A 20,895-nucleotide genomic window follows, 5' to 3' on the forward strand; every position below is an offset into this window, starting at 1 on the left:
CTGATGCAATTAATACCATAACCTACTTGCTCAATTGAGAACCCTTTGTATTGCTGAATTATAAGATCCCAAAAGAAGCTTAAAGCAACAAAGAGGTAAATTATTCTTTCTTAAAAGTGTTTGGTTGTTTAGCCTATGTTCACATAGGATCTACTTTTAGAACTAAGGTTGCTACTAAATTTAACAAATGTTTTTCATGGGTTATGGTGACGTCAAGTTTGGTTATCGTTTATGGGATGACCAAAATCACAAGATTATAAGGAGCAAATATGTTGTTGATGTTGTGATTAGCACCAACAAGAAGTACATAGGATCCATGATGAAGCCTACACAAGAGATTGTATGAAACTCTCTATTTGATACAAGATTAATGAATGAATGAAAAGCAACAACAAAGGATTTTTAAAGTGGTTTGGATGTTTGGTGTAAATCCTACGTCCACTGTTTTTATATTGCTTTCTTTGTTTTCCTGTGTACAATTGTGGCTTTCGTAAGATATGAATGTGACGTCAAAAGGGGATCCCTAATTTGGTTGGAAAGTCAGCTTATATACTGTTACAATTGCAAACTTGTAAATAAAGTTAACCTAAAATGGAATAACAAGTGGCATGAATCTGCGCTTTGGGGATAGACAGCACAACATTTTCCCCTCAGTGTTTGTAGTTCGTAATTGGACTTCAAAAACTTGTGTCTTCTGCTTGGATGGTCGTTGTATTATAGGTCGTGATCACAAATTGTAAGCTTATGATGCGAGCAAATATTGATATCTCATGTCGTGAGCGTGATGACGCAACGTCCTGCATGGCGAACACAAGTGCCAAAATGTTGACTAAGGGCTAAGTGCTTTGACAGCATGATTTGCTTATTGACAATTCAGTTCACATGAGAGTGGGGTTTTATCTTTCCAATAGATGTCTAATCATGCATTTAATGCAAGCATACTGAGTCGACATTCTTTTTGCGTATTAAATGCTGACATACTGACAACGCTGTTACCCACGTTTTCTCTGACGGTTAACGTTTCTTTCCCCTTGATTGTTGTCGTGTGGAAATGATGAGCAACTTGGGTTGATGTCTGCTCAAACCCTCTATATTTCACTCAAAATCATCTTGCTATAAGTTGAGACTTGAACCGTCGTTTGTTTGATTCTTCCCTTTCACTTGCAAAATACCCTAACAACTTCAGTGTTGCTTGTCTTTCCAAGCAAGGCTTTCATGGCTTTTTGATAATTTTTTTCTGTGATTTTCTGCAAAGGTAGTCTTCTTTCTTTCTCTTGCTCGTTTTTTTTTTTTTTTTTTGGGCCAGTAGCTGTACGAACCGCTATGTAGACTTTAAGTTAGACCCATGTTTAGATCAAAACAAACTAGTCGTTAGGTGACCGATAGGGAAAGATTTCTCATCTAAAGTTGAAGGCAAGTATGGGTGAGGGCCAGGACTAGGACACTTTATACATGCAATTGATGAGTGTACCCAGGGCTTATAACTATACTTGTCTTCGTGCTTTTAGATGTCTGAAAGTAGCCATTCCTCCATAGGTTCGTGGATATGTAGAGGACGTATCTCATTCTCCGTTGAGCTCTTCAAGCAACTTTTCTTAACTACGAGTCTCCTTGCGGATTATTAGTGTTACGACCAGATAGCCCTCTGTAATGGGGGGATGGACCAGAGAACGAAGAGAGCTCAAAGTCGATCATTGCAATCCTCCTAAGTGAGGTTCTTTCATCCCTATTGTATCAGGAATCAGTAGTGATCTCCATCCCTCTTAGGGCCGGGATATTGGCTCAACAACCTCGCCTGGGCATATTACACCTTTAGAAGCGATCCTCGTGTGGAAGGACCGTTCCATTCCACCTATTTGTACGTGAAGTGCTTAGAGGTGGAAAAGTAACCCACCCGGCCCGACCCGACCGGCGCGACGGTTATGCTTTTGGCGGTTGGTAACCCGCCCAAACAAGGCAGGGGTTAGGCCCCCATTTTTGGGGGAATGGCGGCCCAGCCCGGCCCGCCAACCCTAACCGCCGGGTTAGGTGCCGGTCGAGCCGGGTTAAGCCCTTTTTTGATTTTTTTTTTTTTGTTTTATTTAGTTAACTTTTCAAATAAATAATTAATGATTTATAAATGAATAAATGTAATTGTTTTTAATTAACTTTTCAAATATCAATAATTCAATTAAATTAATTTTTTTTATTAACATTTCAAATATTAATACAATAAAATTGTAATATAAAAAAAAAATTAGATTTATTCATTCAATTGATGAAACTTTGGCATAAGAATGAATTATATTTTATACAAGACATGAAAATTTGAGAATAAGACTTCAGTATTTAATTTTTTTATATTTTACGTACCATAAAAAATAATAATAACAATATGTCAAATATTACGAAGTTTTATACATTTTAATATTTATGATTTAGAAGTATAGTTTAATATTATTGTGTAAAATTATTTGTAAGAATTCAATCATAATAGTTTAATTAAAAGAATTAAAAAAATGGGGGAAACTTGAAAAAAATAATTAATTTTTTATTTTTTTTAATTTTTTTTTGCCAACCCGGCAGGTTGGCTATTGCAAACAAATAGCAACCTGTTGGGTTGGTGGGTTGCCATATAGCAACCCGACCCGTGCGGGGGTTGTTGGTGGGTTGGGTTCAACCCGGACCGCCATATTGGTGGTCCGAGTTGAACCCTCTTCATTGCGGGCCGGGTTAGGGTTGACCCGCCTAACCTGGCCCATTTGTTCCACCTCTAGAAGTGCTCGACCACTCCGCGATAGCTTCGTTCCAGCTAAGCCTAAACTCATACAAGTGCATAATAGGGATGTACATTGCTATCCAAGAGAGCAGTGTGGGTGAACTAACCCGGCTCAAGTTCGTGTACGTATATTCCTTGAAATCGAGCAAAGACGAGCTTAGATACTATCTCTCCAAGCGTACTGCAAAAGACTCCAAAGCGATAGTTGGCACTTTGAGCAACATCGGGATTAGGAGTCCAAGTATTTTTTCTTTGATTACGACAACCTAGGTTCCTTTAGAACAACGAGTATGTCTCTTATTGTTTTTAATCCTTATTGTTTTCCAACTTCGCTTTTTGAAGCTTCTCTTTTTTGTATAGTTAATCGCACAACGAGCTCATTATTGCTACAAGATCGAACTCAGGTAGAGGAGTTCAACAGACTTCTTGAGGAGTCTTGCAACACTAAAAAGCTCATTACCACTGAGAAATTGAGGAAGTACAGGCTCTTTAGCGACACAGCAAGCCTTGAACCTCTAGCTATTCAAACCACCTCGAGTTTCAAGCGAGTCTTCACCTATACTTGTGATTAGTTCGTTAACTATTTCCTCATACTAATCGCTTGACTGTCTTCGCAGAGATGGCGCCTAAGTCCAAATCCAAAGCAGCACTTCATATTCCCATTTGATTGAACTTTTATTAGGCTTCTTTAATAAAAATATGCATCAACAATAACTAACCCTTTGAGTGGTGCTATTTATGCGCCCACCAAATCTTTCTGTAAACCCTATTTTAAATAAAATTTATTAAAAAAATAATAATAATAATTTAGAAATAGATAATTGCTTGTTCCAAAAATATCATTTTCATATATAATACGTTTAGGATTGCTTTATACTTGATAGATTTGCCCGTTCTGTCTTCTCTATCTTCTGACTCAAAATTTCTAAATTCCTGTCACAAAAGTTCTCTCCCCTATTATAGGATTCCATATAAAATAAATATATATTGATTTGAAAATTAAATTGAAACTTTTAGAGCGACTCTTATATTAATGTAGATATAATATAATGATTATAATATGTTAGACAAAATAAAAAAGAATTATGGAGACAAAGCAAGAAAATAAATAATTATTTGAGACAAATTTAGTATTCTCTCAACAAGGTAGTCTCTCGATATTGTAAAAGATGAATTATATTTAAATATGAGTTTATTTCATTGGCTTCCATGAGAAATAGCCAAGTCTCAAATGCCATAGCTATTTTCGAAAATATAAAAACATCTTCATTCAGGTGTTATATATATTTGTATAGGGAACGTTAGTATTTTTTTTTTAGCGGGTTTTTGATAATTTTAAGAAGATATATAATACTTCAGAAAATTGTTAAGGCACTTAAGACTTAATTATCTTTTTATAGCTAATGAAATCAACCCAAAAATGGTGGTGAAACTTATGTAATTAAGGAAAAGATCTGATAATTGGTGATTTATTTCATCATGCAAAGCTAAACCTAGCATGGAATTTTTGGCAACGAGTCATGGGTAGTTTTTGAAGGAAATATAAAAAAAGGGGAATTATACAGTAAATTATAACATGTTTTCAAGTTAATATATTATTCATATTAATTTATTTAATAATATTTTATTTAAATTAGATTTATAGATTTGATGGGACTTAAATAATTAATAAAACCAAGTACTTGACCGTTTTGATGAAAATGGCATGGCCCATGTTCAAACCCATTGTTGTTAGCCTATGTCAGCTTCAAATAACTGTATTTAGCACGTGCCAAACGTGGACAATAATCCAGGAACATCTCCAAACGTGGACAACGGCCATTGGCTACAAACATCAACTATTCTAAAATCCAGCTCAGACTAACAGACCTCTGCAGACTCCAAAGTCCAAAGAAAATGGAGGACGGACAAACAGTAAACTAACGGTCTCAAACGTACGTGGCACGCATCTAGCCGTCCATTAACAATCACAAATGCTGACCCCACATTCAGATAAAGTATATTTTCTGATCTTTCAATGGTAATGCAGTACACATCATGGTGACTCCCATTTCTTGTAGTTTAATATAAATGAAAATGATATTGGGATTACTTCCACATAAAAAAATAAAAAAAAAAAATGATATTGAGAATATCAAATATTATTTAAAGATTGTTTCTTTTGATACTATTAATTTGGAGTAAGATAAGAACTAGGTTTGAAAGTGAGGATCATTGAAGGCAGAGAAGGGTAGTAACAAGAATTGAGCAAAATGGAGGTGGGGTTTCTTGGTTTGGGAATAATGGGAAAAGCCATTTCTATGAATCTGCTTCAACATGGGTTCAAAGTTACTGTATGGAACAGGACTTTGTCCAAGGTATTTCATTTTGAGAAACTTGTGTTTGTAACTTTGTTTAGATCTTGTTAAGGAGTTTGTTTGCTTATTTTAGCGATATTGGAAATTGGGATTATGGATTTCTCGCCTACGGTGAAGTAAAAGGGATTTTTTGCTTTTATTTTTATTGAGTTTGGGTGCTTTGTGTAGTGTAATGAACTTGTGGCACATGGGGCGACGATTGGAGAAAGTCCGGCTGAAGTAGTTAAGAAGTGCAAGATTACTATTGGGATGTTGGCTGATCCTCCTGCTGCACTCTCGGTTAGTAACTTTGTGTTTTTGTGGTGTTCAATGTTCAGTTTTATGAACTAGGTTTTATATGATTTTTGTTTTAACTGGGATGATGTATTTATGGTGATTTTGAGTAGGTTGTTTTCGACAAAGGGGGTATTTTGGAGCAAATTTGCCCCGGGAAAGGTTACATTGACATGTCAACAGTTGATCCTGAAACTTCAACAAAGATCAGCCAGGTTTACGGTTCTCTGAATTCATTTGGATTAGAAGAGTATTGCTTTTTGCACTTGATTATTGAGTATGTTTTAATATTGATTTTGTAACAGTATGCTCTGCTTACAGTTAGGGTAACTCTCACACAAGTGGGCGGGATAATAGGATTCATTTACTGGACTAAGATTATCTTGAAGAAGTGAAATTTGACAGAAAAACATTAAGCGGGAACCTTTTTAGATACTGTGGTTTCCAACTTTTAGAAGTGAGTCAAAGAATTGTTATCTATATAAGTCTTCAAGTTTCAGATATTCTCTGAAGAATAGTAGCCTCTTGTTTTAGATTATTTTTGAAACTGCATATAACATTGTTTTGATGTCTGGAAGGTTGAGATATGAATTGGGAGCATTTAACTAGGCAGAATGAATTTTTCAGTCTTTAATATGTGGAGTCAATGTTATGTTATTCTTTTTTGGCTAGCTGGTAATGCTAGGACATGTGTAGATACAGATTCCTTGGGGGTCACAGTCAATGGTAATTTCATTTTTGTTTTTGTTCAACATGATTATATGTGGTGGTAGTTTAGCCATCAAATGATTAAATTTGGCGAGGATGGAAAAAAAGGAGAATGTATTAAACATCTGCTGGGTATCTACAGGCAATTTCAGCAAAGGGTGGTCACTTCCTTGAGGCTCCAGTTTCAGGTAGCAAACAGCCTGCAGAAACTGGTCAACTAGTAATCCTTTCAGCTGGGGAGAAGGTAATGCACCATTTTGCAAGGGCTTTGCAGATATGCAATCCATTATTGTTTTCAGCGGGCTTGTGCATACATGATTTTAGATACCATGCATTTTCCAAAAATTTTCTTTTAAACTATGCCCCAATGAAGCTCAGTTTGGTAACCGTTTAGGCTTACTTGTAGCAGACTAGTGATCCACTTTTCCTATTCAATGAAAATAAGGAATAAAAAGAGTGGGTTTAAAGGGTCGGAGAATTCACTTTTGTAAACACACTGCCATATGCTTCCATGTAACTCTTGAATTTTAGCCAAGATGAAGCTGGGAAATAGATACTAAATCTTTCTTTTACCGTTAGAAGGCTGCAAATGTTTCTATCTATCCACTTACGCTAATTGTATCATATCTATATTTCTAATGTAGGAACTGTATGATGAAGCAATTCCAGCTCTGAATGTAATAGGAAAGAAGTCTTTCTTCTTGGGGGAGATTGGAAATGGAGCGAAAATGAAACTTGTTGTCAACATGATAATGGGCTGGTAATTGATTTTTGAACAAATGTAATTTTCAATCTCCAATGAACCAGCGCAAAGTTTTTGGTGAAGTAATATATTAGATGGTAACATATTATTATGCTCGTATTTTTAGTTTTATTTATTTCAACCTGAAAAATCATTTAACAAGCTAAGCATTTGATTACTTGACTGTGGCTATGGAATAATAATCCGCATTCCTGGATAATTTTTCTATTGAAACAAGCAAGTTTCTATTGGCTTCGCTGCAAAGTTAGCAGAATGATAATATCCAGTTTCCATGAAGTGGAGAACTACTCTTTACAACAGAATTTTTTCCAGCTCCTTGCAGATTGCTAGTAACTTTTCAATTTGGCAAGAAACTTCATGTTGTGTTATAAAATTTGAATGATGTACAGCATTTAGCTTCAGCAAGTGAGATAAGATTTACAAAACAGAAATGTTCATTGAGACCACAACCTGCTAACAAATTTCAAAATACTTGTTTATTAGTAGTTGGTTTATATCTTTGAGTACCTTCATTTTGAAGTGTTTATAGACTTGAATTGTAGTTTTTATTTGTTTGGTTATTTGTTTATTGCAGTATGATGAATGCATTTTCTGAAGGGCTCGTACTGTCAGAAAAGAGTGGACTAGACCCTCGCACTTTACTTGAAGTACTGGTGAGAGAGTTGCTCAGCACTTTGTGCCATTTTTGTCGGTACTGAGCTAATTGAGGTTAGTTACTTTTTTGCAGGATCTTGGTGGTATTGCCAATCCTATGTTCAGGGGGAAAGGGCCGGGTATGCTTCAGGGCAATCACTCCCCTGCCTTTCCTCTTAAACATCAGCAGAAGGACATAAGACTTGCTCTCGCTCTTGGGGATGAAAATGCTGTATCGATGCCAGTAGCAGCAGCTGCTAACGAGGTTAGTTCTTCTTTTCAACTTCATTTAGTTTGCAATTGGGACAAAGATCTTGGCCAGAGCAGGGGACAACTTATATGAAGCATATGCTAATTGGACTTATAATTAATGAACATGCTTGTGTATGCATTAAGAACTTGGAGCTGTGAATCTGATATAAATATCCTCTCTGTAGACTTACAAAACGGCCAGAAGCTTGGGATTGGGAGACCTTGACTTTTCAGCTGTTTTTGAGGCCGTCAAGGGTCTTAAGTGATCACCTGCTTAATAACTTAAAAGTTATTGCTTCTAATGTAAGGTGGCTCAGAGCTTCATCAGCTATGGCGGCTGTGATCATTGTGATATAATAATTTCATGTAATATGTTCTTGTTGGATTACTAGTGGACTGTTCCGTCGTGTGTCAGTTTCCTTATTCTGTGGTCATGTAACGAACTTATTTGATAAATGAGAAGTTTTAATCCAAGATAAAATTATAAAATTTCCCTGTTTTCATGCAAAATTATTCCAAGCGATGCGTGAAGACAATGATGGACACTGTGAGAAGCCAGATAATAATGCTTCCCCAGCCACAGTAACCACTAAAGATTGCTTCTCATCCTAGGACTTGAACTTGAAGGAGAGAGTGCTGAGTATTACACTAGGTTTAAATTGAGATATGTTTGTAATTTTTGCTTCGCAGGTAGAGTTGGGGAGACCCAAATTTCTAACCGTGAGTGGGAACTCAGATTTTGAAAGGATTGCACTTTTCAATTTGAAATTCCATTGCAGGGTAGTTTAGAAAGTCATTATGCTCTTGCTTCTGCAGCTAGGCCAATAAATGCAACATGAATGTGTATGGAACAGTCAATCTCAATCCAGTTGTAGCTGTACACCCCGGTTCAGATTATCTGGAGTTTGGAAAATGCACTCGGCACACCAATGTTTCTCCTCAAGGCCTCATTTTTTTAGTTAGTGACTTCACATTTCACAAAAAGAGTAAATTTAATTACTCAAAATTCAGTTCCACATTATTAATAAATATCCTCTTCATACTAGAAAAAATATCATGCTTTCTTGTCCTAAAAAGAAACATTATGCCCAAAAAATGTTACAATATTACCTTTCATTGCTTGTTGACAGAGTATATTGATAGAATTTATTTCCTTGTTGACAAGTATACACTGGCAAAATTTGATTGCTCAAACACCAAGAAGCAAGAACCCAATAACATTCTTTTCTACAAGACAAGGAATTTAGGTTATTTTTCCAACCAAGATGAAGAGTTATGTACTAAAAACTCAACTTTCCTCAATATTCTTATCAATGTACTGCTGTACAAAATAAAATTCCTTAATTTGCCCCAGTACAGCAACAGTAAAAAGTTTTGGAAGACTCAAAAACTCTGCTCTGTACAAAACTTTTGTGTATTGCTTTCATCCTGCTTCATTTCATCTCTGAAAGTGGCATGATGATCATTTTCAATCAAAATCCAGCAAAGCTAGGAAGTGCTTCACTGATTCCGATATTAGAACAGAATGGCAACAATAATGAATTGACGATTACACTCCTGTAAGTGCTTCCATGTGCAGATATGTAAGAACAACCCTAAGCAAGCATTAGATTGAACAACGTTCTACTGATCAACGGCACATTTACCTGAAACACAACAGAAAATTTCAGATATACAGTTAAAACTATACATCATTGGATAGGCAAATCACTACTAAAACTTAAAAAGTAAAACAGAAATCTGCATGTCTTTAGCCACCATGGGGACCAAACTGCAAAATTCTGCAATCTCAATCTTTTGCATGCAACAATTGAAGAGACTGCACATTTTAAAAGTTGAAATGATACTTCTGCATTCTTATATTCCTAAATATTTCCTTAGTGTAACATGAATGTAGAACAAGGTCAATATGAAATCTTCCATCAGAACAATCATTCACCATATTTGGCAACTGCTATAAAAAAACGCGCATTAATTGGCACAGGTGAAAAAAAAAAAAGAGTACATCAAATTACCACAGTTATAAAATCTTCCTTATTTCCTTCATCTCATTTTTCAAAATTTATTCAACTCTTGAGGGAGATAATAACCACAACATTGTTTTTGGAAGACAATCAAAATCTAAATTAAGGACAACACCTCGTCCATCTTGGTGGATCAATTACATTAAGGTTGCTCAACTTACGACCAACAAAAGAAATGTGCAACTCTAAATCTATCAGTGGTGGACCATCATTTATAATAAAATCAAATACACTATTGATAGAATGGCCTAACTAGTTTTTAGATCCCAACAATTTAATCAGATCAAAATTAAGATCCTGATTCAGATGTTGGATCCAAAACTAATTGAGGCTATGATATTAAAGATGTGAGGTGATGGTGTAAATTTGTTTTTATCCCTTTTCGAACTAAAGGTAAACGAAGAACAGAATTTCATGCCACCCTGAACTAAGAAGAAAATTTTACTGTCCTCATTTTTTATATCTGTAAAGAGTAGATAATACTGTATAAACAAAGATTCAAGGGTTTTGATCTATCATTACAGATGAAATGTGTATCAAAGAAAAACAGCTGTCCAAAAACCTAGGAAGGAATTCACAGTTTTTAAAAACCTAGACAAATAATTCCAAGGCCCTAATTTCTTGAAAAACATGAGTGAAACTGAGAACTTTAACATACCTCTACATCTGGTTGTCAGCTGCTTTTCAGAATGAACCTTTTCCAAGTATGGAGCTATTAAGGCATCCAATTTTACCAACCATAATGCCAGTGCAGATGACGTTTGGGGCATGGTCGGAAAGCAAACAATGATTTCTTCCATAACAGCATTACCACCTTGTGCCACATTCCATTGACAAAGCCACTCCTCATTGATTGCACCAACAAAATCAGCAACAACCTTCACAAGTGTTCAAGAATGCAGTTCAGAGAATTGGAACACATTCCGTAATGGGCATCAGACAAACAAGTTACTGTTGGAAATATTTGCAAACTATTTACACAATATGAAAGAATACATAAACCAAACCTGCAAAAGCTCAGCCAAAGATGAGGTGCGTCTCAGCCGTTTGACCCATAACCTATGAGCACATTTTGTCCAAGCACCCACCAAAGCATCTTCAGGCATAACTGACTGCACATTGAGTAGGAAAAAGAAATAAGGATATAGCTCTTCCTCTCTTTTTCTCCCCCTTCTTTTTGAAGATAAGACATATATAACAGAAAGCTAAGAATTGGTGAACAAAAAAATTATGGCATATAATGGATGCATAACCATATAAGAAAATATCAATCATAAGATGAATCAGGACTCAAGGGCCAAATGCAATTAAGCTTAAACTTGAGGTCAGCTACATCAAAATTATATTTCAACTTATTTTGGGCTCCCAGCACCAAAATCACTCAATGAGCTAGATACGTGTCATATAACAACATCAACTCCATGGGCCAACATAGTTATGAAGAAAAACGTCTTGTTCAAGACAGTGTAATTCTTCAAAAGGGCTGATTTCTGGAAGGGTCTAAAAATGGGTTTCAAAAAATCCCAAAGATCATATTTTAAACTGTATTACAGGTAATATAGCTAATCTGTTGACTGTTCTAGAATCAACACATTTTCATGCTTGTGCCTAAGTAGATACAGATCTTCCTTAAAGGTCTAATTATTTAGTGCTCCTAAAATATGTGCTCTGTACTCCCATAAAAGTCAGTTCCCCATAGGATCCAAAGTTTGTAAAAAGCATGGTGATCTGCTGAGCATAAAATAATTTTCTAATTCAGAGAATCCACTGCCATAATGTGGGTCAGAGCATTTGAAACTTAACCACTCCTAAGAAATAGCTCTTAGTGTTCCATTCAGAATCTCAGACAAATAAAAGACAAGGCATCATTATATCTCTCACTCACACATGAACATATACATAGATAAAGCATCAAAGCAGTAAAAAGTCAAAAGCAAATGACAGACGCACCTCAATTGCATGAATGGCAGCTTTCAGTGACTGCAGCTGTGAAGAAAGGATTTTATACTTTGGAACTATGTCATTGTCTGCTCTCCCCCTACACGTGGCAGCATGGATGGCATATCTTTCTTCTAGATCGAAATCAAGCTCAAATGTGGTATGGCATATCCTACAGTGCTTCTCATCTCTCCAATATAAATCATGACAACTTTCACATCTAGTAAGTGCATCAAGATAAGACCTTTTACCATGTTTTACAGCATTAAGATTCAAGTAAAAAGAATTCCATATCCACATATCAAATGCTTGGAGACGACTCCACTTTTGAGTATGTTCTTCTCCCTTCTTTCCCACTTCAAGAACTATAGCACCAGATGGAGGCACAGAATCTGTTGTGATCTCAATCAGGTTTAGGTTGTTATCTACATCAGACACTGGAGAAGAACTGTCTTCTCTAACTATATCCAGCTCAGACCGATCAGATTGTGCCAATTGCCTGATTTCAGGGTTGTTTACCAGTCTACTTGACATTGCTTGGCAGAGAAAAGCTTCACGCTTCTCCAAAGATTCAATAAGCAGAGCCTCCCGTCTACCCCTGTCATCTAAAACAGACAACAAAGCACGCAAAGCCTGCATTTGGACAAAGCCAACACAAGCAGATAATAATAGTTATAAACTGGCCATGTTGTACAGAAAAAAAACCATGTTAGATTGTCATTCACTATTTCCTTTGATTCTTTACACATAACCTAAGGAAAAATGATGAATACTTCAGCAAAGGTCCAAGTTTTAGAACAGAGGCTGAGAGAGTTACCTCTTCAGTATCAATCACTTCCCAGTGACCATCTTCAGAAGATTCAAAATAAACGCTCTTGTGACCAGAATCATATGCATTACAAGGGCCCAAGAAAAGCCAGTATCTATTGTACCTTCGATCAGAACCCAAATACACAGATTGCATTGGGTGTAAATCATTAAAAGCTTCTGTTTCTTTTGCTTCTTTTCCATGGCTTGAGTATTTCTCATTTCCATGAGATGTCAATAATGACGAATCAACTGGACGCGAATCTGATGATGTATATGATATTACACCATGTGTTTGTCCATCATGGATCCAGGATGGCCTATGTTGGGTTGATGATGATCTCTTTATTTTTGCTCCAGAACCATGTAGATGGACGCTAGGAACACTTTCAACAATGGCTTTTGTTGGATCCTAAAAAATTTCACATATTAGGTACAGAGCATCAATCTTGTATCAAATGAAAATCAAACAACAAAAGCTGCTTAATCTTTCAAATTTTCCAGCATGACTAACACCAATGAAACAATGGTAATACAAAATTTCATAGCAACAGAAGAAACAGTTTAGCAGGAATAATGCAGAGTACAAATGTAAAGATGACCATCTGCGATATCAGAATCAGAAATGTAATTTTCCCATGACACAACAATTGTAGAATCTAAATGACTACGTAATTGGATGATTAATGCAATCAAGACTCATGTATTAAAACATGGTTTCAAGAAAAATCAATAGCAAAGGAAAGGCTTCAAATACAAACTATGACAAGCATATTAAGTACCTCCATTCTGATAGTGGATCCGGCACTAACAAGATCAATTAGACTCACTAACGCATTCAACTTCTCCTCAATGCTTAAATCAAAATATTCGCCTTCCATAAGTCCTAACAACCATGCTTCTCCTGGATGACTCTCATCAATTTCAGAGTAAACTGTCAGCATGCTATTTTTACTGTTACGAGAATTCACATGCTTAAGTCTTCTTCGATTGTGATTTTCAGAATCATACTCTGAATCGTCACCACTGCTGCACGGGTCACTACCATTAGAGTTATCATCAACACTACCAGAGTCCTCAGTATCTGATTCAAAATCATTGACTTCCTTTGAAGTGTTAATACGCAGACGATAGGATGATGACGAAATCTTTTCAAATAAACTAATATCACTTGAAAGTGTTGAAGATATCAAAAGTTCAAGCTCCTGGGTTGTGCAAGCGAGATTCAATTCAACAATCTTCACAGCAAAACAAGGAATAATTATTAGAATGTGGAAGTCACTAATAACTTACTGCAGCATAATAAACAACAATAATGAACAGTCTCCTTACAAAGTAGAAATAGTAAAAAAAAAAAAAAAATCAATAAGTTACCTGCGAAGTCTTTGCCAATTGAGAAACTTTCAACCCATTATTTCCTTGCTCTAACAGAATCCTAAATAGTTCACCCTTCAAAGTACCAAGACGTAGGCCATACTTCAACATTAGGACCATTTCCTAGACAACATAAACACGAAGGTCTGATTTCAACATCCAAGCTTAATATCTTGTAACAAATAACAACCAAGAAAGTTCTTAAGAGCTAAATTTTGACACAATTCAAATAGAAAAACACAATTATAAAAATAATAATGAAAACTCTCTCACGGCTTTACAATAATTGAAGCAGTATATCCCATACACAATGAAGAAATAATCAAAATCGGCATGATCTCAGCCTCAATCAAACTTAAATCAGCCATATGCACACAAATCAAGTAATTTTCATTGGATGAAAAAGGACATCCCATTACTGGTATTGATCTAAAAGCATCCTCTCAAATCAGCTAACACTTCTTATCCATTCTCATGATGCAAGTTTCTGTGGTTTGTTTAATTTAGGAAATCTAAAGGGGCAATATAGGTGTCTAAAAGAATGAAGAACAGTCTAACTGAGAAATCGAAGAATAGCATTTACAGAAGACTACATAGTTAAAATTAATAACGAAAGCTTCTTCAAAGTTTTCTTTTTCATGGGTGTGTGTTATGGATCATACAGTTGCATTTGTAGTTCAAAATTCTATACTTCACAGGAAGCCAAAGTTGCAATAAAATTTTAGACTGGAGCACTATTAGTACTTTGCAGTTTGTCAAACTTGACTCCATATGGCCAAAAAAGCTGGTTCAACATTGCCCACCTGAACTGTTTTTGGGATGGTAAGATTAAAGGCTGTATTACTCATTCATATCTGTCTGGGTTAATTTCATTCACGCTCAAGAGAGATAGCTCAGTCTCAACCGTCCCAGTGATAAAGCCCATAAGAACGGGTTTTTCTAGTAATACTTTTTGAAAATCATTGGGGCACTTGAAACTTAGCTATCTCTCAGGGGGAGCAAATTACATTTACCCTATCTTTGTAGTTCCATTTCATTTCATACAAGAATTTCAGTAAAACAAAAATAAAATAACACATCTAACCCAATTCTATCAACAACCTTCGCCCTGAATATTAGTAGCTCAAATTTTCTATTGAATTGCTTAACCTCCTGAATTTCATTGACTTAAACTCATATTAACCATGTCATTGAAATTATAAAAATCTTTAAGCAAAAGAAACCAATTAGCAAACTAGGTCCTAATAGTGAATACCTTGCTGAGGGATTCCCTCTGTGCTGAACCTTGCTTTGAACCAAAACCAGCTGCAACCAATATTTGACGCAGTATTTCTGTCCAGGTTAGAGGATTCAAGAATCCGTTCCATAACTCTACAAGGAATTCCTTATTTTCAACCTACAAAACAACAAAGTTAGTAATACAAAACATTACAACTATATATCTATATTATAAAATAGAGATATCAGTGTCTTTAAACAAGAATCATTATGAAACACAGACAATAAGCATAACAAAAATAGATTTAAAAAAATAGGGAAAAATAGAAATATACAGCCTTACAGATCTATGACAACCTATTTAAAAATATATATCTATACATGTACATGCATATTTACACTCATATAATCTGCGTGTGTGTATGTAAAAGTATATTTTTAAAACTGATAAAAGTACGAACTTTGATCTTGGCAAGCAGAGGTTCTAAGATTCAAGGAAAACTATAGCAACTAGAACGAAGCAGCAAGCATTATGATAACCAAACATGATTACCAGTGGCTTTCACCTTCAAGGGTTACATACTCACCGAGTGAAGTAATGCAAGGAACTTGCATGATACACTCAAATGTGCCAAACGACCCCTACTGAGCTCCATAACAACATCAGACAGAAGAAGTTTGAGGAGGGCCACATGAATTTTTCCAAGCAAAATGGAATCCTACGATACATAAGAGAAAAAAAAATAAGAGGAGAACGAATGCCAATCAACATAAATTAAAAAAAAAAAAAAAAGAAAAAAAAAAACACACTAATATCACAGTAACTAAATGAACTAGTAAAGTTTCAAAGTTAAAGAAATGAAATACCTTATCATGAAATGATTGGGCAAACTCATCAAGTGTGAATGAGCATATATCAACAGTACTGGAGTACGTATAAAGGAAATGGAAAACCTGGTCAAGAAATAGCAGCTTATGATTTAGCAACAAGATTCAAACAAATAATAAATTCTCACTAACACCATAAAATCCTACACAAATGGCCAAAAAGCATTAACAGAGTAATCTATAACATCATAAATTTTTTCAGCAGGCAGCACACAACAGACTTTTATTTGTCATTGTCTCAGTCCTAATACCAATTAAACTCAGGACTTCAATACACATATATCAGATGTGCCATCATGAGTGATTGGCTTACCAAGTTGGAAGACATTCTTATCCAAATATACAACATCACCAAACTCTTTTTAATTTAGCATAAAGATAATAAGATAAAAGACAGCAAAATAGAAATGGAAATAGAAAACCATTAAGCAACATTTTTTTGCAATGTACACCTTAAACAGTTTCTTGACAGCCTCTGGAGAAGAATCCCAAGGTTGTGCACCAAATGGTTGCTTCATCTTGACAGAATTTGGAGGAAATTTGGCGAGCAAATCTGAAAAAAAGTACAACAAATTCCTGATAAAATATCTACATAACACCACACGCATGCACAAAATACAATTGTTACAACATTATGTGCACAATATTGCTGAAATAATCTGAAAAGAAAAAAATGAATAACAACCTCCGCAAAGGGAACAACCATGCCGTCCATTTGTAGAAACATGATCACAACATATTAATGAATTTGTTCCTGCTTCTAACTCTCTTAATTCTAGCTCCTCATCATCTACTAGCATTGCAATTTGATCAAGGCGCTCTTGAGATATCGGTCCTTCCAGAGCAAGTTCACATTTCTCTTTGTGTGGCTGCCTTGGACTCTCATCCCTGCTCAATTTCACCTGGCATATATACAAGCAAGTCAATATTTCCACTGTCGAACTCCAACTACATAATCGTAATTACAAAATCATTTTTACCTGTCTGCGTTTAAGAGAAGGCTTCCTCTTCTCCTGCAATTTACTTGCTAACCTTCTCTGTTTCTGTAGAGGAACATTACTGTCAGCAAATTTTATATAAAAAAGCATTATCCAATTTAAAGGTCATAATATCTACAAACAATTGCTCAAATATATACACAGATTAAATTATTAAAATACTAACCAACAGAGATACAAGTTGCTGAGCTCTTTTCTTTCGAAGTGGCTGCTTTCGTGATGCACGGGTTGTTGTCTGAGGTACATCAGAGTCTTGTCTGTCAGTAGAACTAATGCCAGTAGGAAAACTCCCACCATTGGGATTTACTACCCGCCAAACTGTCATCAAACCTTTCCCAACACCATGCTTCCTCACAGGATCCCTCTTCGTATAGCAATCTTGATAATCTAACCCATCTTGCTTGGAAACCTTGAAAGGAAGCAAAAGAAAAATGTGAAAAATTCCCAGAGATAAAACAGGTTGGAGGAGGAAAGAGTTGCCTAAGGCAAAAAAAGTCTCATGATAACAATTTGAAGAGGCATATATTTTCAGTACCTTTCTCCTTTTCACAGTTCTTTGGTTCTCTTTCAAAGCGGGATTAGAATTCGCAGAATCTAAACAAGCAAAGGGAACATGGATAAGTCTTACTATTAAAGTAAGAAATGAAGCATGCCACAAACAAAATATAAGGAAAACCAAAAATACCATATCACATTGTATATTCTAATTTTTAAATTGACCATGATACAAGAAAGAGAAAAGGAAAAAAAAAAACGTTAAGAACAATGGCAAACAGTCTCAGCCTTACATTTTCTCCCTCTATCCAACTCTCTGAACACATAATAACACATCCATATATATCAAATTAAAAAATTAAAAAAAACGAAAGCAAGCAGCATGCAGTATACCTTTCCAACGGCACAATGCTTGTAAAGGAAGAGCATCAAATTCCACACCAAGTGGAGGACCATCCTTGCGAAACACCTTTTTCAGAATGTAAGTAGGAGGTAGCAAATCCTGAAGAAGAATATTATTTCTCTTTCTCTTGCCAATCCCACTCTCAAGCATTGAAGATAGTTGTTTATATTTTGAAGAAGATGAAGGGTTGCTTTTGTCTCTATTTCTAAGCACAGAGTCTTGCTGTGTAACATTTCTTCCACAGGGATCCAGAAATTTCTTTCTTGTAGATGGAAAAACCAATCCATCATCACTTTTATCCCTCCTTCTCTTCTCAATAAACCATGTCCTGACCTGCTTGAATGTCAAATCCAAAGCTGCAGCAAGGTCTTCCATTTCCCCTTTAGTAGGATACTTCTCCTCTGCTTCACAGAATAGCATTAACTAGGAGAATAAATAATATGAAGCACACAATGATTGTATCAATACATGTCATCATTTGGTCAAACAATACAAGCACTGTTCAGCAAGCATTTCAGTAGTACTTAAATCACCTAATCCCGGCATTAAAAAGCAACAAAATTAAAACCAATACCATTAAAAAAAACTTTTAGCCACTGGTAACCCGAAAATCCCCAATACCCGCCCAACAAAATATATCTGAAACTGAAACAGAGACTGTCACAAAAGCGAATCACTACAATCTTTTAGAAGCATAAAACCACATGCTTTAACTAAAATACCAACCAAAACATGAATTCTCAAAACAACACTCTATCTTGTAACTACAATACGGTGATCACAGAAAATTAAACATTAAAACAAAAACAAAAAAGAACAAAATCTACATCCTACTAAGTACCTGAATAGTATTTCTTAAGAGCTTGAACCTGGAGCGGAGACTTCCGCTTCACCTTCATAATGATAATCTCTTTTCTTTAATAAATNGCTTCACAGAATAGCATTAACTAGGAGAATAAATAATATGAAGCACACAATGATTGTATCAATACATGTCATCATTTGGTCAAACAATACAAGCACTGTTCAGCAAGCATTTCAGTAGTACTTAAATCACCTAATCCCGGCATTAAAAAGCAACAAAATTAAAACCAATACCATTAAAAAAAACTTTTAGCCACTGGTAACCCGAAAATCCCCAATACCCGCCCAACAAAATATATCTGAAACTGAAACAGAGACTGTCACAAAAGCGAATCACTACAATCTTTTAGAAGCATAAAACCACATGCTTTAACTAAAATACCAACCAAAACAACACTCTATCTTGTAACTACAATACGGTGATCACAGAAAATTAAACATTAAAAAAAAAACAAAAAAGAACAAAATCTACATCCTACTAAGTACCTGAATAGTATTTCTTAAGAGCTTGAACCTGGAGCGGAGACTTCCGCTTCACCTTCATAATGATAATCTCTTTTCTTTAATAAATTAACAACTTAAATGAATTTAAACTCGTTTAATTTCACATAATCTGCACAAGAAAACCACAGACAACAAACTGTCAACAAATTCGAATATGAAAAACAGAATAAAAAATGGCAACAAACATAACTATAATTATTCAGCGTATTGAGCATCATTTTGAGATGTAAAAACGAACACAAAAAAAATTCATCAGTATCACATAAACGCGGAAATTGAGTGTAGAGAAAATACGAGTAATCGGAGACTCGACGGAAATGCGAGGAGATAACAGCGTGACAGTGAGGTAAGTGATGGCAAACAGAGTGACAGAGAGGGTTTACAGAGAAGAAGAGTAGGGTTTTGGGTTTTATCCTCTGTGATTTTATATGGGCCCCTGGTTTTATTTTATTTATACTTTTAATTAAGGGAGAACAACATTTTCCCACCCAAGGTTTGGCTAAATTACCCTTTCCCACCCTTAAAGTTTCAAAATGATACTTCCCACCCTAAGTTAGATTCTGTTATATTTTACATTAATATTTTACTAAAAATACAAAAATATCCTTAAATATTTGACTTTATAAATTTTTTATTATTTTTTAATTAGCCAAATAGTCAAATATTAAAAAGTTAAAAAAGAAAAAATAATTAACTCCGCCTAAAAAATTAAGAGTAATGCTATGAAATTGTTTAAAGTTAAATATTTATTTATTTATAATATCATCAATATTTCATCACTATTATTCAATAATCTACTATATTTATAATTTTTTCCATAATATAATGTTTTTTATTTTTACTAATTAACTTAAAAAATTAACATTCCTAACTAATTAAATAAACAAAAGAAAAAAACATCTTTACACTTGAATTAATAAATAATTGAGTAAAAACTTTAACTTAACTAAATTTTAATTTATAATAAACTAATAAGAAATAAACTATTTAAGGGTATCTTCGTTTTTTCAATTAAATATTAATAGAAAACACTACCAAAACCTAACGAAAGGTGGGAATGTGTCATTTTGAAACTTAATGGGTGGGAAAAGTTATATTCCCAAACCTTGGGTGCGAAAATGTTGTTCTCCCTTTAATTAATGGAAACCCTAAAAGATTACTAATTTCAGTGTCACCCATAATTTTGGTAGAAGTACACAAATGACAAATGTGAATTCTGACTTTTAGAATTTCTACACAAATATTCACGCCCATGGTTTCAATAAAATCCAGTAGTGTAGAATTACTAAGGCCATAAATATATAAATACCTCCAAATTATTTCTCATATCCATTAAATTGCAACATTGGATTGCAAAATTAGGTGGGATGACAAGACCTTAGATTACTCAAAGGTTTTATATTCGAGTCCCACTAAGTAGTCATTTACCATATTTATGATTTTTCAGAGGCCTTGTGTTTGAGTTTCCACCAAGTAGTTACTTCTTATATTTGTGACTTACTTAACTCATTGGACTTATAGGTTGTTCAATAGATCTTGAAGATTAATTCAGGTGCACACAAGTTAGCCGAAACACCCCGGTCACCGAAAAAAAAAAATATCAACAAATGAAAATTTGTATCTCAATTTAGGTCAAAA

The 20,895-nt window shown here is 34.9% G+C and overlaps 2 protein-coding genes across 3 annotated transcripts; one reads left to right on the forward strand and one right to left on the reverse strand.

Annotated features, from left to right (window-relative positions):
* The first annotated feature begins 4,855 nt into the window (after positions 1–4,855).
* Positions 4,856–8,233, forward strand: LOC116139968 (glyoxylate/succinic semialdehyde reductase 1). Its single transcript, XM_031425618.1, has 8 exons — positions 4,856–5,115; positions 5,284–5,394; positions 5,502–5,603; positions 6,239–6,340; positions 6,741–6,856; positions 7,434–7,512; positions 7,587–7,757; positions 7,930–8,233. The coding sequence occupies exons 1-8, from the start codon at positions 5,011–5,013 to the stop codon at positions 8,008–8,010; spliced, it is 867 nt and encodes a 288-aa protein (XP_031281478.1). The 5' UTR covers positions 4,856–5,010; the 3' UTR covers positions 8,011–8,233.
* Positions 8,234–8,943: 710 nt separating this feature from the next.
* LOC116139978 (homeobox-DDT domain protein RLT3) lies at positions 8,944–19,670 on the reverse strand. 2 transcript variants are annotated; one of them, XM_031425628.1, is made up of 19 exons: positions 19,552–19,670; positions 19,307–19,366; positions 18,731–18,797; positions 17,880–18,290; positions 17,527–17,585; positions 17,158–17,400; positions 16,974–17,036; positions 16,679–16,895; positions 16,446–16,546; positions 15,973–16,059; positions 15,693–15,824; positions 15,143–15,283; positions 13,888–14,010; positions 13,296–13,751; positions 12,524–12,925; positions 11,719–12,339; positions 10,776–10,880; positions 10,427–10,646; positions 8,944–9,390 (listed from the first exon to the last, which is right to left on the reverse strand). In XM_031425628.1, the coding sequence occupies exons 3-19, from the start codon at positions 18,786–18,788 to the stop codon at positions 9,368–9,370; spliced, it is 3,462 nt and encodes a 1,153-aa protein (XP_031281488.1). In that variant the 5' UTR covers positions 18,789–18,797; positions 19,307–19,366; positions 19,552–19,670; the 3' UTR covers positions 8,944–9,367. The 2 variants fall into 2 exon arrangements, with proteins under 2 accessions (XP_031281488.1, XP_031281484.1); XM_031425624.1 differs by having other exon boundaries at positions 17,880–18,293.
* Between the last annotated feature and the right edge of the window lie 1,225 nt (positions 19,671–20,895).

This window comes from Pistacia vera, unplaced genomic scaffold (genome assembly GCF_008641045.1).
Source record: "Pistacia vera cultivar Batoury unplaced genomic scaffold, PisVer_v2 Contig1106, whole genome shotgun sequence".
NCBI lineage: Eukaryota > Viridiplantae > Streptophyta > Magnoliopsida > Sapindales > Anacardiaceae > Pistacia > Pistacia vera.